This window comes from Lottia gigantea (assembly GCF_000327385.1).
Source record: "Lottia gigantea unplaced genomic scaffold LOTGIsca_2, whole genome shotgun sequence".
Classification (NCBI taxonomy): Eukaryota; Metazoa; Mollusca; class Gastropoda; family Lottiidae; genus Lottia; species Lottia gigantea.
The window spans coordinates 4,117,484-4,136,956 of record NW_008708400.1 but is presented as its reverse complement, the minus strand read 5'-3'; the positions used below and the strand labels follow the sequence as shown (position 1 = coordinate 4,136,956).

Here is a 19,473-nt window from a genome sequence, read left to right as displayed (position 1 = left end):
ATGTTGATAGAGAAAGATTAACCTTAAATTATTTAAAATTACTTTACAAAAATGGTTCGATCATCTAACATCAAGTAAAAATATGCAGAAATTCACATATTCTTAAATCAGTAAACGTTGCGGTCAGAATCAAAACTTTTCATTGCAAATGATGTAAATAAAATGGAGATTAAATGCCTACTTTTATGCACCTGATTCGGCTTATGAACACGGGCAACATCCGGAGAGCATCTGAAAACTTTTTCCGACTTGTAGCATTTGGGGGTTCTGTTTATTGTTCCGTCCGAACGATGTTCCCATGTCAGTCCTTACGACGAGCGTCACTTGACAGGGTGACAGAAACCAAACTATTCTTATAAAACAGATTAACTTGCATTTCGAAACCTTCTGTCACCTTCTTAAGTGTCTTTGTGAGAGTTCACATGGCACTGATTTTATTTCAGAATTCATTAATTCATATTAATTTAATGAATGTTTAAGCTAATAAAGTAGAGTGTACCCAAACTGACCAGTGACACCCTATTATGATATAACTGTCACAAGTGACTAAATATATTCAGGGTAATTAGTACTAATTAGATAATGATAAATTAGGAAACCAATTTAATCTTAGGTCAACTTCATGCCGTGACAAAATCTGAACTTGAATTACAATTTCTAAATAAAGACTTTATTTGGCAAATTAAGACATAGAAATTTCAACCACTAGAAAAATTTGCTATGTCTATACATTGGAAAATTTAATTTTGATCTTCAGTTAATTTAATGTTATTTTAAGTTGGTTGGCATGATCCCATAGAATTCCCCGTTGCTGTAGAATAATTGTAGTAGCTTTCGCTTAGCCCCTCCCTTAAAGTATGTACAGAGTTGCATTGAATAGAACGCGAGAGTTGTGTAACTATTTGAATGAAACAAGATGGCGTCAAACACTTGCATGTTTGGGGGTGTTTATGCTTTCAGAAAATTGATGAGAATAGAAGTTGATGGTCAAAAATCTGCATTATTATAGTCTTTACACTATTCTGAACGATATGGGTCAATAAGTACAGGTTAGAGCACTAATTAATTATGTCGTAATTAAGATATCTAATATTATTTTAACATAATGTAATAACAAACAGTATGATTAACCTTTTCATACAATATTATCATTTATAACACATTTATCAATCAAACATGTATGGCCAGAAATAGACTTTTTATTCATGTTTGTGGGAACTCCTCTTCGGAAATAATATTTTGTCTGAAATTTGACTCATACATAGTCTCTGTGTTAGGATAATTGTCTTTCGTTTTCATTTCCAAAAACAAACAGAAGAGCATAGATCTAGATAGCCACAATTTTTTTCTCTGTTTCAAAATCAAAATCTTTAACGTTCACAGCCTGAAACGAGGAACTAAACGCTTTTTAAGGCATTTTTTTGATTCAAAATTCTTTTTTTATGGTCTGGAAACGTGGTTAAATAGAATATGTAGAAGGCCAATTCAGCAAACATTATCAAACTAGCTGAAAATTTACGATACTAGTTGGCAAACGTTCAAAAGAATCTTAATGGTCGACAATTAGAGTTTTTATGAGTAAAATGTAAAAGATTTGTAAAATGGGTATAAAATGTGAGGTGTAAAGTGGATACGATGTTGTTTTTATTTCTTGCCATTTGTGCTTAAAATCAAACCTGACAACTAACGATGTAGATATTCTGATAGAGGCAACTTCCATATGCACCTTCAAGACATACCAACTGAAGACACTGAGCTTATGGTCGGATTAAATTTCACATTTGCTATTGACTTTCTGAATCGCTAAAATTTGTATAGAAATAACGCTTATATGTTTATACTAATAAAAACAAAACAAAATATTCAGCGTTGTATTTTGATCAAAATTTTGATGTGAATGCATAATCGAAGTAGAGTCGTAGATTGGGAAATGATTGCTTTTTCTTATAAAGAAAATGTTTCTGGAGTCAATAAGAAGGTCAAAGTTTTTAAAACTATGCATTTCAATCAGTGTTAGGAATTGGTATCGGTAGACGAGTATTTAACTTATTCTTAAGTGCATCTAAAAAAAATACAAAATCATAGTAGGTTACACACGCTCAGAAAGGATTTGTCTGTAATATGATTTAGTGGACATCAAATAATGATTTGGTTGATTAAGAAGCATTGAAGCAAGATTATAGATAGCCAGAGTGGACAGAGGTCAATTGACTAGTCAATTAATAAAACATAAATCATTCAATCCTTTTAGTAATTTACTCTAATCATGCCTTCTCTTTCAGTCTTATCTTTTATTCGACTCGATGTCTTCAGTAGGTCGATCACAAGAAATCCTTTGGGCCAAAACCTTCCAAAATCACTTCCTCCAATTTTCGTAGTGAAAAACAGTTAGAAAATAGATTTATAAATAGGCCTATAAAACTTTATTAGATTTTAGATATTCTTAAAAGGTGGCACTTTCCTTTGATCACTTATTCTCGTACTGGATAACATAAATATTGCTTATGATATACCAATCTGAATAGTATTTGCTTGGTCAGATCTCAATTTCAGTTAGGGCCTAAATGGCCCGGTTCATCAATCGATTACAGAAATAAAATCTAGCAATGAGATGTGCATCAGGTAATGAAACGAGGTGATAGTTACAGCAGGTGTGGGTATATGATCAAACGATTGTTTATTGACCTAATAATCATAATCATCATCATTACTAATATACAGGAATGGTTATCTAAATAGTGAATGGTCACTACAACCCGGTCAATGCAACATCCAGGTGTTGAATTCGTTCATCTTATTAAAAATTAGGAAAATTATTGCTGGGTTTGGTTGGTATTAAATCCCAATCAAGCAGTCAAAAAAACCAATCCAACCGGAAGTAAGAAGTTAAATTGTGCAGATATTTAAAATGGATATTATGGATAACAGATTTTGTCCTTAATGTTAATGCTTACACATCCCGATCGAACAAAATACACAAACACAGGTCTTGTTATTTTGGTCACCAGTTTATATGAAAATGATCAAATAGCCAATGGGTGTTTTTCTAGTAAAGATACCCCTTTACCAATAATAACAGAATAACATATCTCCTTACAGTCAATGTAACTTGACGATTTGACCAACAATGGATACCAGCGAACTATTGACCATATGATATCTTGTTGTTGACATCGTCCAGTGGAGAATGGTGAGTCTATCAGCCAGAGGGTCACCTACATTTACAGATTACAATTCTAAACCTCAAAGGCCTTAAAGATATAAAATTGCCCAGTTTGTCTACAAAAACAAATGAATACAGAGCTCACATATGGAAGAAACCTCGTTGTTAAATATTTCAGTCATGGCAATTAGTCATATTCCATCACCATCGTGCATAATAAGAGGTGATTGTCAAATGACCTTAACGGACACGAGTGTTAAGATGTACACACCAAATCTAATGATGCCTTTCAATTATAAAGTTCAAAATTAAAGACCAATAGCTTTTAAAGTTGCATTTTGCATAAGAAGCCAAACATACCACAACTTTCTATGGTTCAAAAGATTAAAGTTTCGAATCCAGGTCACATTCATATCAGGACACAGAGAACAAGCTTTGACCATAAACTGTGTCACATGATAACAAATATTAAATGTCACATTAGTAAGTCAATAGAAGATATAATTATAAGATTATATATATTTATATAATACTACATTAATCCCGAGAAGTCTAAATAATTATTAATAACTTTTCTGAATATTGCTTCAAATTGTGCAGTAAAAGTTAAGAAAGTTATCCCTATATGATGAATGTACAGTCTTGCAACGGAAAGTGAAATTCTTTTGCGTTGTTCTTTAAGTATTCTTGTTTTCCAGAAGACAAGTTTCACGAAACTGCAAAAACCATCGAAGATAACAGAAAAGGTTTAAGGTTTTAAAAGGTAGGACTTCAAATGGACATACAGTAACATTCTCAAATCGGATCTAACCAATACAATCCTCAATACAGATCCGTCATAAAATATCTGTTATTTCAGAGTGCCTGTTATTTCAGAGTACCTTTAGTTATTTCAGAGTGTCTGTAGTTATCTTAGTGAGTCTATAGCCATTCCAGGGTTTGTAGTTGTTTCAGAGTATAGTTTATAAGCTATTTTAGAGAAGTTTAATGGCTCTTTTAGCGATGGTAGACTTAAAATCGTTTTGGTCAACGTCTCGTCTTATATAGATATATATATGTAAATGAATCAAATATTTGAACGATGTTTGCAAGCTGTCTTCCAGTTAACGTCTACCTGTATACAGTATATAAATATTAGTTTCGTATTTATCTATCAATATTAGTTTGGTATCTTTTGTATATATACAAGGATATGTTATATCAATAAAGCCATTCAGTAGCCAAAGGTCAAACTTGTTTAATAATAAAAATATAACAAATTTTACACGAGTTTACCAAATACTTAATGCCAATTACTACTGGTTTTATATAAGCAAATACCGATACACAAAACAAACCACGCCTTTTCAAACGCCGAATGGAAAATTCATGTATAACTTCACAACATCGTGTAAATCTAAAGGCATGTATACAGATATTAATTAAGCTTTTTTAAAAAAGGCAGCTGTTCCGGGTATTTTACATAGTACCAATTGAATCTTGTCTTAAAACCACGCCGAAGAGATTTCCAGATTACACTCCATTATTCAAAGTTGCCCATGCAAGAATAAACAATATAGTTTGGCGAAAACAATCAATGGGTTAGGATGTGGAAGAACTATAAACTGTGATCTTGGTGAATTTGAAATTTGGGGCAGATCTAACCTTCCGAAATCCAAATGTGTAAATTGGTATGTCCAGAGATTGTGTTTAATCCTTGTTAAATGAACGCCCTTATCTGGCGACACAATAACACCATGTCGAGTGTTAATATACTCAGCATCAGATTACATTGATAAATATAGCCTTAAGTCAAATAGTGATATTTGAATAACATCAATATGATACCATACAATATACATTTCTAAACACCACTGACCAGTGATATACCATTATATACATGGGTTGAATCTAAGGATCAGTTGTCAGAAAGATCGTAATGTACGGTAAACGTATCGTCATTTAAAGAAGTCTGAATGGTGGATGTGATAGAATTGATTAATCTTCTGTAAATTTAATCCATGTCTGACTCGTGATAAGTAACAAGGGAATTTTATAGTATTCAATAATCTTGGTAGTGGGGTGATACAGATATATTTCGTATAGTATATATCTTAATATTTGATTGGTTTGATTGGTAGTTCTGGAAGTTTCTAGTACCGATATTGAATGGGAATGAAAACAACAGACGACGATCGACGCCATGCATGCATTAGGTGGCTAAACTTTACAATAATTTAATTTGAACTGGAATTGGGAAGCCGGAAATAGAATTAAGTAAGAAGAACTGTATTCCTAGAGGATGTCCACCGACCCGCTTTCTCTTTATTTATCGAATGCAAACATTCCTTCATATCGCTTCCTCGTGCCTTTAACTAATTATTTTTACATGGTTTGAAATAAGACATAATTGATAATGACATATAACATGAAAAACATAGGTAAACTGTCATGATATACTGGTATAGATAAATACTGAACATTATACAACATAATTATAATATAGATCTATCATAGTTACCTGTTACAGGCACGTGTTGTATGCAAATATTTCATTGGATTTGGTTCACATTTCATACATTTTATCATAATTTGACATAAAATAAAAAAAAATGTTCAGGTTTTAATCTAACGAGCTCGTGATATTGAAAGGTTGGTTGGATCCGCCGCAGTTGCTGATTATATCTAGAAATTGCTTGCCCACTGGCTACTGCGAAGACCAACTTCTTGGATGCAGATTTCAACTATTCAAGTGAACAACGTGTTCCATTTTTCTCTAGAAAGAAGAACTTGGGCAATTGACAATAACAAGCAAATTAGTTGCCAGTTTGCTCAGACTGGCGACTGATCTGAATCTCTTCTAGATGTTGCCACCAGTTGTTAGCATTTGTTGAGAATCCAGTAGGTTCCAGATTTCGCCAGTCGTAAGATCGACACCGGAATTCATCTCCTTATACTATGGTTCCGCCGTCATAATGCGACTATTGAAGTCCGTGCAACACAAGTTTGTGTTGTGTAATATAGACACATCACTTGTGTAATAACTTGTGTTGTTTCAACACAAGCTTTTTTTCAGTGTAACAGGAAAAATAACGTGCTGATTATTTTTAAAAAATGGAAAAATGTAGATACATGTAAATGCTCAATCACATTTTTCATGCACTCATTAACACAGTTCATAACATGATTGAAAACATGTTAATTTGAGTTCCAATGAAAACAAATCTGGTTCCTTAATTAATTTCACCTGAAATTGACCTACAAGATTACGATTAGATCTTGATCTGCAGTGATATGCTCTGTTTCTATTTCTGAACTTGTTTTAAAGAACATTCAGATCTCTTGTTTAATTATGTCTCTCATTTATCACACTAAACATTCCTTGCATGATATTTGCATAACATTAATTGTCGAAATTTGAAAAAAAAAGATTTCGTTTCTGTGATTTTGACTCATATTGAATCTGATTAGAAAGTTATTCCGATTATAAACCTAAGGACTTGTCACCTTAAAGCTGCAGGCACACGATTTTTTGTCGCCGACTTGAGTCTTGTCAAGAGTTTCACCGACCGACACGCACACACGAGACAAAAGTCTTCAGTCGATCGTTTTCCACCATGTCGATAATCACGTGCGGAGCATGCAATTGAAAGAAAAATGAAACTGATTTGATGATGTTCTGTCTTGATTACGATGAAACTATTATACTAAGACAATTATCAAATTTGTTTGATATTACAAATCCTGTCGGCAATGCGATAATCTGGTCGTGAGGTTCGAGTCGAATCGAGCAACAAAAATCGCCGACCAAGAGAGTTCGTGTGACCGGCACCTCAGTTAAAGATGCTAGTTCACCAAGATAATCTTCCTGGTTTCAGTTTCAAACAATACAGGGAAGGTTTCAAGAAGAGCAAAGAAAATTGAAAGTTTACAAGAATCTTTAATGCTCTGTGACCGCAGAGAGTGAGAGTGTCCAATTAGAGAAATAGGAAATACATATATCATACATAACCCAATGCACACAAAAAGCATGCTAGATGCCTACTCATTATTTCTCTAGTGCACTCCATCAAAGCCTTTTCATAAACATTTCCAGTAATGAAATTTTTATGTTATAATTATTAGTATGCATCAAAAAACATGAATAAAGATGCAATTCAGGGTATAAAGGTATATGTAGGATTGGTCATTTTCTCAAGTGGATTGTCCAGTTTGACCATGATTGACCAGTTGTCCAAAGGAAAGGATGGGCCCTTCAATTAGTATAATTACCATTTAATATGCAGGTATCAAAAGGTAATGAATACCAAGCCCAGTCGGTTTCTCACAATTCACAATTGTTGATAAGTATGTGAAGACGTGTCAATCCGAACTCCATTTTTAATGAACATAATATAACTTTTTGCTGACAATAAAGAAAAGGATTGGATTTCACATTGTAAGCGTAAGATTAGCCCATATATGTTTTTTACATAAAATTGTATTGAAAAAATGCCAAAATAGATCTTAAATCGTTTCGATTAGTTTATCTGAAATTTAATGTAGGCTACATAACGCTTCTACATATTAAGTTATCATAACTTTTCACTCAAAATGAAGATAACTTCAAGCACATCAAAATAATTCAATAATATATGAAATAATTTTCGCCTATAAAAATACCCTTTTCTCTGATAACCTTTTCTCCAAACATTTAAAAATGATATGTACATTTTAAGTATGTTGATATTGCAATATGATAATTACTTAAACTTTGATAGGTTGTAAGTAAATACTGTTGAAAACTGTAATAGAAATCTTCTTTTGAAGTATTAAAGAATGTTGAACATTACATGTTCTGCATTAATTAACAATGAGTAGTATTTAAAATTAATCCCTGACCAATGCGGCTTCCGAGTTAAATTTTCAAAATTAAAAATTGATGTTATTTTTATCAACATTTCTTGTATTTTTGATCCCAGTAGGATTTTGTTTTTTTAGATAAAATCTTTAAAGGCCTATTCATCTCTTTCTTAGGTGCTAGTGTACCTGATTTCAGCAATGCAACTGAGTTTCCAATATCTAAGTTGTGTTGTTTTAATGGCAAGAGATTTTCCAGATGCATTGTAAATCATTAAAACCACAAATACGCCGATATCAACAGTTTGTTGGTCGAAAGGTTGAAACTGATACCACCTAATTAGAAGTCTAATATGGCGTAGTTTGCACACAAGATTAAATATTGAAGGAAGTAAGGTGCACGCTTAAATTCACCTGTCAATATGGCGGAAGGTCAAGAAAGGTGAAGAATAGTAACATCTGGCAACACTGTAACCAATTTAAATCACGTGCAAATCAATAGCAGACGTCAAGGGTTTATTGAGTTGAGATCAGACGAGATTGTTAACTCATAGTTTAACAAACTTTCAGGATTAAAGACTTAATCGTTTATTTGTCAAACTAAATAATCAACGTGCTGTATAGAATGTCCACCTCGTACTGAGTGACCGACAGGTGGCGTCTTCAGAAACGCAATCTTGAGACCACCCGTTTTAAGACCCTGGACGATCACATTTGGTTGCTTACCGCCAATTTCTTAACGATGAATTGCTAATACCCCAACTGTTCTGACCGTAAATACTTTCTGGTAGTTTACCTTGGATGATTAAAATCCGTATTTTTGGTTGTTTTCAATTAGATACATGTAAGCTAGGTTATGTTATAGTATCACACATGAAAGGCATATGGTCGCCTTTTTTTTTCCAAAGTTGACAAAGCGGTATTCTTAGATTTCAGCACCATAAATTACATATTAAGTTTGAACAGAAAAACAGTCTGGAACACAAATTTGGTTAATGGTAGAAGTTAGCTGATTTTCTATTCCTTTACTAAATCGATCCTTGGCGCCAATTTTTGTGAAAACTACTATGAAACCACGGCGAGACTTAAACACCCCTAACATTTAGGATCAAAGTGTATAAGTGTATAAAATGTATGTAATAAAAAATGAGATTTACGACAATTATCAATTTCATGTTTGTTTGAAAGAGGGGTTAGGTATTCAGCAATATCAGAAAATGTCTTTCAGACTGATTTGAATAGCAATGCTTATCTTAACCCACCTGCAGACAATAAAGCACTGCCAACAACTACGTGCACAGTCATAGATTACAAAAAGGTGGAAAGCCTGGATACAAAACGTTGTTTTAGATAGCAGTAAATTAATTGCTACTCTCATAACGCCCATTAAGATAAATCCCAGATATCTGAATGATCTGACAAGCTAAAGATTCTTAAATAATCACCAGTTCCACGAACATTGGGACACTGCGAAGGTGGTCTTTTAAACAGATGGGGCTATCACAATGTCACTGTGGTTTACAACTGCTGAACTTCATGCCAGATGCCATCAGAAAGAACATAGATCTTAATCAAGACACTAGAAGCAGTTGAACCTAAGTTGAATCTTAGCACAGTTTTTAATGAACACCTTTAGTTTTCATATATTTTGAATACATCTTGTAAATACGATTGGAATTTCGATTTTCACTTAGAGAGTGTTTTGTAAAAATCAGGTGGACGATGGCTAGGTGTTGATTGATAAAGCTAGTAACATTACATACTTCCAATGATAAATAAGTAAATATGTCCAGGTATGTGAAAACAGATTTAAAGCCACATAGGCAAGGAAAAATCATTTACCAGACAGACATCAAATGATACTAGAAAGAAAAGTGTGATTTTCAACCTTGAAAGAGAATTAATTATGGTATATTGATTGGGTACATTCACTTTAAACATTCGATCACCGTTATTTATGGAACTTTTAAACGTGTCAACAATTTAAAATCGAACCTCTAAAACGTTTTTTTTTATTTTTCCGCAATCGACCATGTCATTTATTCAAAAAAGCAAAAATGAGTTTGATTCGAATACGAAAATAGTCAATACGTTTGGTACTTTGAACATACGCTATTGTCGTGGATGTACATATACATTATGGAGAAAATTTCCGAAAACTCAGTTCCGAACTAGACCATGTCCTTAGATACACAGAAATTAACATGACCTTCACGAGAATGAGAAAACATTATTGAATCAGTTTATCCGAAATCCATTAAACCTTATTTTATGAACAAACTTGATGAATTTCAGCTCTGGTTATTGAAATTCAATTTCAACAACTTTTATTTCTTATGATTTATGCTATTTATTTCTCCATCAAACTTCACTTCAATCGAAGCAATAAAATAGTCTGCTCTTTAATGTGGTCAACCTGTCTTGACCAGCTGTCGAATGACCACCGTAAGTACGTGTGTATCAAAAATGAATTATATGATATGGATTGACCCCATATGACCTTTCTAAATTATCTATAGATAAGAGAAAGTTTAATGTATTTTTGATTGTCACATAATTATCAGAAAATTTGAAATATGCTTGATAACCGATACTTGATTCACTGAAGACAAGACCTTTCACTTCGGTGCAAACATAACACTTAATGGGATTTCCTCGTATCTAATGGTAGGGGTTTATATTATGCCTACAGTTTGACCTCAGAACACTGGGATTGCATTATAGTTGTTAACTAGTTGGGCACAATAGTACTGCCAGTATGGTAGTATGCTAGAAAACTTATTCACAAATGTGATTAATGCTGAGGGAATCAGTAGTTACCACATCCAATCAATTAAATTTTTTTTTCATGAAATTCCACGATTCAAGCTTAACAGAACGATTGGAAATGCTGTAAAGAAGCAACATAGTATATATATACTAAATAATAAAATATGATGTACTTTGTTTGCAATGTAAATAATCTATTATCGTTTGATAAATGGTGTTTATGTATTATTAATAATTTGAAGGTTAACGATAGTCAAATATGTGGATGATGGATGGCAACGCATAATGTTGCAGTATTTAAGCACTGGCCATTCAATCACCAACAGAAAATTGAGTGTGGTACGTGATAAAGGAGAGTGCATTATGTCCATTTATCACTAAGAATATCATTATTGGTAAATACCTCTTAGAAATTAAGCAATATATAAGTAAAAAAAGTACAGATAAAAATATTTGGTTTATTTTCTTAATCACGATACCATCCTGAGCCTACAGTATTAACGTACGAAAAACGAAAGGGGATTTTGAATCTAGATTTCTATTAAAAACAAACCACTACTTTACAACTGTCGGTGATATTTCTCACAATACATTAAATTTGTAGTCTTTCACTACAAACTAATTGTAGTCAACTATTTCTTGTCAAACAAACTGGTGCCTTAACACAATTAATATGCTCTTGAACATTTTCTCCTGGGCGTCTAAAGTGGGCAACGAAACTAACTTTATTAGAATAAACCTTTATTTTCATTTTTAATCAACCTTTGATTAAAAATTTCTAGAGTTGTAGAGTACAACAGGGTTTTATGTTGTGTCCTTTACTTTTCGCTATATGTACAAACGAATGTACTAAACAATTCATAATGAAGTAACAAAACCTAAAGTAATTTCGTACATTTAACTCCGGAATAATCTTTAAAGTCATTCAACACTGATTCTTAGTAAATTATCGTAATTTAGAAAGCTTCCCTACCTTGCAGGATATGGAGTAGTACAGATATTATTAGTATATCGTATAAATTATAGTAGTTATAAGATTTGTATCAATTTTATTTTAATGTCATTGGGTGCTCTGCCCACCGTGAAGACTAAAATCAAATTGAATCTCTATATTAAAAACTCATAAAATAATATATTATCTATACTAGTAAAATAGGATGAAATATATATTTGACATAAATAGACCGTTCAAAAATATGCTACAAGCATTCCGAAATATGTGGTTCCTATCATGCTACTTGCAGAGAAAACGAACAGGTTCAGGTGATATGAGACACCGAGTTTAATCGGTATAGGGTGATCACAAAGGTCGTTCCATAAAGCTGAGCACTCGAGATGGATTTCAAAAAGTTATTATCTATGGCAAAATGGTGTTTGAGCTGAAATTAAAATGTTTCTGGTTGTGATGAAGTGATCTGTCAAACAATACTCGAGTGAGGCGGGCTTAAACATGTTTTTTCTAGAAAAAATAAATAAATATTTGTAGCTACAGGTTTATTCTATGTAAATTAGTCATTAAAAAGTAAAAAAAAAATGCGTTAATGATTTTTGTCTGTTGCTTGTATAGGTATAATCGGTAACATTTCTGTGATAGTATCATATAGGAATGGTCGTGTTAATGCCTATACATGAACCAGCAAAAAATTATGAAGATGTCAATTGATAGCTTTGTGCAGTTTTTGTCGCCTGTTGAATATTTGCAATTTGAAATCTTCTGTCCTTCTCGTTGCCCTATGACATTTTTTTTTGGTCAAAAATCGCTGACGACGTAATGTTGGTGAAATAGAATATTTCCATTTATATAAACCCATTAAACAACATAATATCAGCAAAATTGTCATCTTCTTATACTTTTTAATGTATGGATTCGGAAGCAAAATTGCCTGCGTCAAGGGCGATAACTTTATCTCTGTATTTCTGATCTGTTCGAAATGTGAGTGTTCTCCACTAGTAATCAAAATTCTTTGAGTTGATTTTAACATTTAATTTATTTAACTTGAGACCAGTTTAAAACTCTCTAAACATCAAAAATCTGGAGGTAAACAAATTTTATTTATTTACAAAGAAAGCTGATAAATACCACGAGATCATGCCAATCCTTGAACCGTGCCTTCATTATACGTTGGTTGTACGTTGATTTCTTGACGATCTTCACCGTACTACTGTTAATCTACTGCTTTCAATAGATTTACCTTTTTTACAAATTAATGAGTTACAAATCTGCATCGTGTGTTTTCTTACACTAGAAAAGACATGCTTAAAATATTTGAAATATAGGAATTTAAGTGTGGGAATTAATTGTAGCCTACTCTTGTGGGTGGTTTTGCATGATCTTTAAGTAGGAGTACGGTCTGTTCTAAATATCTAGAAAAATAGTCTAAAAACACAGTTCAAATTGTAAATTGTAATGAAAATAATGTACCTATATATTTGAAAGAAATAAACAAATTAATGAAGTTTATAAAACACTGAGTCGTGACGTATCAAATTCTGCACCTTTTTCAGTCATCACACCTGTTTAGATGTTAAAAAAAACGAAATAATGTAGAAAATGTTAGAATTTGTGGAAATGTCATCATTTGAAGTGTAAATTACCTGGTGACCTAGATTTAAATTGTAATAAATGTTAAACCAGGCCCCGATCCAGCTGTGCTTCTCGGGTTTATTATCTCATATATCTTGGCAATATTATGGTTAAATTGATCAACCCTGCTGTCACGAATGGTAGGCTACGTTGTACTTATTATATTTGACAAAACTATCAAAATATAGCCTAGAACTATTGTTATGGAAAGAGGTCTAGGCAGCTATTATTAGACGTAATTCCATAACAAAGATATTTTTTTAAAAACTGAGCACCAACGGAGTGAAAGACAGAATCACTGATATGTTACAAAGATAGCTTGCCAGGCAAGGTTACATACGCCCACTACCAGCTGTCAGAATAAAATCTTTAGTGGCTTAATTGTGAATTTCAAAAAAATCTTAAAATCATCCATAGCCAAGTCAATACTCATCCGAATATTAGCCTACCAATTTCTAACTTGACCGAGATCCCATCAATATATATAGGCTATGCATATCTGATATCATCAAGGTTGGATAAAAACTGTAGTCTCTATCGTGTCTACATGTAGGCTAGGCCTAGGCCTCGCTAGGCCTACGAGTCAAGGGCAAAAACTCTGAAACCGTTCATCCGATTATTACCAATTTCGAATTTGACCGAGATCTCATTAATATATAGGTCTACATGCATGCCTAGTTTCATCAAGATCGGATAATTTCCATGTGGGCGTATAAAAATGAACTTCTATTCGAATGATTCCATCTTCCATCTTGTTCTCGGCCAAACCTTTGGGAAACTGTATTTCCAGTAATCGCTATTACCAATTTATTCAGGTAAATTCTTAGAATCGAGACGCTTTAAAGCATTAGTCGACCGATATAGGCCTACCGACCCCACAAAAATAGGCTAGGTTTCTTTGGCCTAATCAGCCTGACAATTTTAGAGAACCACAACACAGGATTATATTGGTCGAAAAACTAAGCAAGATTTAATTAGATAGTCCGTTCCCAATGTGTTAACTATTTTATTATGGCCTAAAAAAAGATTCCGTTCAACTTGATTGAATTAACCGATTTCTTTCAGTTTAAGAGATATAGCTATCTAACTATTCGCTTTAAAACTAAGCAGCTGATACAACTTCATTTCACAAATTAATGTGGGACAAAAAATTATGAGAATGTCTCAGAGTCAGACTTATAAAAACGTCATTTATATTACGTCATCCGACGTCATGACGTCATTAACAACGACAACTTCCGGAGTTAAACTAATGGAAAAAAATTAGCCATGTTTTTGATTAAATATTTTGTTATATCATTAACATGTTTTCTTGCTTGTGGACTTCCGTTGTCAGCTATAGAAGAAGATGACAGAGACTCAGATTGGCAGGAAAAAAAGGAGGCATTTGGAAAAGGCGAAGATGATGAAGACGACGACGACAATGAGTATGATGAGGACTATGATGATCAAGAAGAAAATAATGATAAGTTCAAGGAAGACAGCGAAACTGCATCTGAGAAAGACCTGAATGCAAACGATAATGAAGGTCTGTTCTCAGGCCTATTTAGAAAGAAAAGATCTAAAATTTCCTTTGACGACGACGACGATGATGAAGACGATTATGATGATGATGATGATGACGAGGAAGATGAAGATACGGAGGGAGACAAAAACAAAAGAAAATATCAGACTGACATCAAAAGAATAACCAAGAAAGATGGAAAAAATATTGACAACGATGATGATGATATAAATGATGTTAAAGACGATGATGATAATGATGATGATGATGATGATGATGAAGATGGTGATGATGACGATGACGATGACGATGAAGATGACATTGATGATGACAACAATGAAGAAAAGCTTTTGAAAGACAATATAAATTTTGATTATGACAATGGAGATGAAACTGGTTTAGTTACAGCAGAAGACGGTTCTTCATACAGAAGAAAACGATCATCACGAAATGATGATGTTGAAAACGCCGATTTTGATGATTATGATGATGGTGATGATGATGATGAAGTCATTGATAACAATGATGATAACAACATCAATGAAAACAATGATGATGACAACATCAATGATAATGAAGACGATAACGAAATTGAAGATACCGGTAGTAATGATGTCGACGACAATGATACTAACATGGAAGATAATAATGTCGAAAATGTCGAAGTAGACGATATATACGATGTTGATGAAGACCAGGATATCGGAGATAAAGAACTTGCTCTGTTTCGGAGGAGAAGAAGTTCCTCAAGTAAAAATCCACAAACTGCATTGAAAGATTTGAATTCTGAAATAGATAACGTTTTGAAGAGGTTGACCAATCAATACGTCGCCGTAGCAGCTTCCACTGGAAGACCGAAATCAAGAACAAAGCGAGTGAAGCGATTTCTTTTTGGACATAGCATATTGGACGATATGCCAGTAGCAAACAATACAGCAAATGTAACTGAAAGTGCTAATACTACTTTCTCTCCGATTTTAGAGGCCAATATAAATGGGACAAAGAGCAGCGCAATTCGTTTGACACTTAGAGATCGAATCCTTCAAACTCTTCGAAAACTCACTCATCTACAATCTGGTGATAAAATGGAAAAACACAAGCAAGGTCGTATTGATATAAATCTACAAAGACTGCCAAATATATTAAACAAGGCAAAAATAAAATTCCCTCTTCCAGTTGTAGTTCACGATCGACATAAATTACCTAAAGTTCGTTATCTACCCACAAGTCTTCATGTACAGAGGTACGATTTCAATCCCAATGATGTTTTAGATAATAGAAGAACAGATGACGAAAGATATGATTTCGACAAGAACCAATATGAAGATGTCCATAAAGGTCTACCAAGGACTAAAAGAGTCAAACGCGGCCTTAAACACACAGGTAATAAAAAAGTAGGGCTACTGTTATATGGGCGATAAAAGTTGTGTGGTTTTGGGGGGGGATGTTTAGGGAGAAAAAGACAACAAGAGGACTATGGGCATTATCATGGAACTTTACTTCACGATACGGTACATAAAGTTAAACTGCGAATTTCAATTTTTTGTTGAAAAAGATAGGACAGCCAAAAGTCGTGTGTACAAATGTAAATGACTTATGTAAAAATCAAAACCAATCACTAAAATGATCTTGTAGGCGTAGTCTTACAATTCAAGTTGAATGATATTGAGACTCTTCTCGTTGTAGACTACCTTCCGAAGTCAGATTTGTTAGGTGGTGATGATGATGGTGATGATGAAGACCAAGATGATGAACCTTTTGGAGAAGTTGAGATTCATGAAACTCAAAACTTCGATATTATGGAGCATGATAATCCAGAAGGAATTGGTGTCCATGACTTGCAAAATTATAAAGGGCCCAAATCAGATATGTCTCCTAGTGCTCAAGTCTATGTTGAATCTAGTCGAAAACGCAAGAAGAGATCTATCCCTTCTTTTGGCACCCCCTTAGGTGGCAAACCTATTGGTTCTAATGCTCGTAAACCATTAGGCAGTAAACCTATGATTGGTAAACCCATGACCGACAAACCTGTAGGCAGTAAACCTATGGTTGGTAAACCCATGACCGACAAACCTGTGGGCAGTAAACCTATGGTTGGTAAACCCATGACCAACAAACCTGTAGGCAGTAAACCTTTGGTTGGTAAACCCATGACCGACAAACCTGTAGGCAGTAAACCTATGGTTGGTAAACCCATGACCAACAAACCTGTAGGCAGTAAACCTTTGGTTGGTAAACCCATGACCGACAAACCTGTAGGCAGTAAACCTATGGTTGGTAAACCCATGACCGACAAACCTGTAGGCAGTAAACCTATGATAGGTAAACCCATGACCGACAAACATGTAGGCAGTAAACCTATGGTTGGTAAACCCATGACCGACAAACCTGTAGGCAATAAACCTATGGTTGGTAAACCCATGACCGACAAACCTGTAGGCAATAAACCCATGGCTCGTAAACTTGTAGGAGGTAAACCTATGGCTGGAAAACCTGCTGGCGGTAAACCTTTTGGAGATATGCGTCCTATGTCTCGCAGACGTTTAAGTCGTAAACGTAGACCTTTAGGCGTGAAACATCATGGTCTTTCTGCTAAAAAAAGAATGTTTTAGCAGCCAGATGATCGTTTGAATTTTAGGAATCTTTCGAAACCAACATAAATACAATACAATGTAAACTGGTCTTTTATAGAAAATATTTTTAAATTGTCTTTATTTTGTCAAAGAAAAAAATAATGAAATAAAACTAAAAAAAACTACATTATGCTGTCGTTTTCCATTGAAAAATTTACCCATCTCGGGGCATCATAGAGCACCATTTCAAATGACGTCACTAATCACAAAATAATATGCTTTATCACATAATACCCTTCGCGATTAGTGATGTCATCAAACACCTAGATATAGTGGAATTGCAGGAACCACAGACGTCTGATTGAAAATTGGCATAGTGCAAATTGATTTTATCGGTGTCCCCGATACACATAAAAAAAATTATGGAAACCTCTTTGCAATCCAGTGGAAACGTATATTTCAGCAATAGAAACATACCAAGAAAAATGTAGCAATGTAGGTGATAAAATACTTATGTTGTTAATGTTTTTTTGTGATAAATGTCAACCATAATTATACAATAGCACTTTGTGTTTCACAATGTTAAAAAAGAAAATTCCCATTCATAAAGTTGATGAGTTTTTAAAGAACAAAAATATTTCCCACGAGTGTGTCATAAAAGTAACGAATTAATGAGAATGAGTAATATCTAATGTTATTTCCGTGAAATGGAAAAATCAAAGCTAGACATTTTTTCTGTAGGCAATTCTAATACACACCCATCCAGACGCACTCCTTCTCTCTCTTCACTCCCCTCACTCCTCCATCTTCTCTCCCCACACCCATCCCTCTTCTCTCCCCACACTTCCCCTCTTCTCTCCCCACACTCCTTCTTCCTCTTTTCTTCCCGATCTCCTCCCTTTTCTCTCCCCGCACTCCATCTTCCTCCAAATCTTCCCGATCTCCTCCCTCTACTCTCCTCACACTCCTTCTCCCTCTTCTCTCCTCGCACTCCTCCCTCTTCTTTCCCTGCACTCCTTCTCCTCCTTCTCTCCCCGCGCTCCCCCTCTTCTCTCCCCGTACATCTTCTAACTCTTCATTCCTCGCACTCCTTCTCCTCTTCTCTCCTCGCACTCCTTCTCCTCTTATCTCCTCACACTCCTTCTCCCTCTCCTGTTTTCTTATACCAATATTATGTCCATTTACGGAGTGATACAGATTTGTCCTTATGATTACCATATTCTGTTTCAAAACCCGTATCTAACATCAATGTAACTATGGATCATATATATCAAAATTGGTTTTCGAACTGTCCATGCCTTTTTTTATCAGGCTATTGTATTTCTAGCTGATGTATTTATAGTCATGTGTCACCTACTAAATTACTTACAAAACTGACTTATAATATGTTTTCTCTTACTTAGTTCTTAATATATCACAATATAGGAAACAGAACACCGTAATTTAATCCAGATTGAAATAGACTTACATTGGTTTCTTTAAATTCAATTATTACATAGATTAAATGGGATTAAGTCTATAATTAAAAGTTATAGTATATAAAGTAAAGTTATATTTTTAAGAAATGTTTTAACAATAGAAAACGTTACATTTCTCTCTGATATCTTATTTTAATGTAATAAATTTCTGTTTACAAATGGGTAGACATTTTGTTTTATTAGTAAAAACTTGACCCTAATAATTACTAAATGTGTACAATACAGAATCCTCATTGTGTTAGTAAATTGTAAAGCGAGCCATTTAAAACATGAACACACGAAATACAGAGTAAAAGAGAAAGAGCTGGGTACTATATAATGATAGGTGGGATTAAAATCTTTCAAATCAGTCATTCGTAAGGTCGGCAGATTATATCTACGGCCACAGTTTTTAAGGTTTTAATCGAATAAAAGTTTAATGCTTAATTAATGTTTAATTTAACACCCAATTTTTTGACTAAAGTTTTTTCGACGGCAAAATAATGTGCCAGATATCGAGCGAACTGGCTGTCAGTTTACATTAAACGTTAAAACACCTTTGTGAACTTGGACGCTGGCCACAGAACCACCTCCTCCCCCAATAA

General features: G+C 33.9%; 2 protein-coding genes across 2 annotated transcripts; both read right to left on the bottom strand.

Moving 5' to 3' along the window:
• Positions 1 to 16,823: 16,823 nt before the first annotated feature.
• Positions 16,824 to 17,183, bottom strand: LOTGIDRAFT_104339 (hypothetical protein; the record flags this gene model as incomplete). Its single annotated transcript, XM_009053390.1, has 1 exon — positions 16,824 to 17,183. One exon carries the CDS (start codon positions 17,181 to 17,183, stop codon positions 16,824 to 16,826), a length of 360 nt encoding a protein of 119 aa, XP_009051638.1.
• A 975-nt stretch (positions 17,184 to 18,158) lies between these two features.
• Positions 18,159 to 18,629, bottom strand: LOTGIDRAFT_152886 (hypothetical protein; the record flags this gene model as incomplete). Its single annotated transcript, XM_009053389.1, has 1 exon — positions 18,159 to 18,629. The coding sequence occupies one exon, from the start codon at positions 18,627 to 18,629 to the stop codon at positions 18,159 to 18,161; it is 471 nt and encodes a 156-aa protein (XP_009051637.1).
• Positions 18,630 to 19,473: the final 844 nt, after the last annotated feature.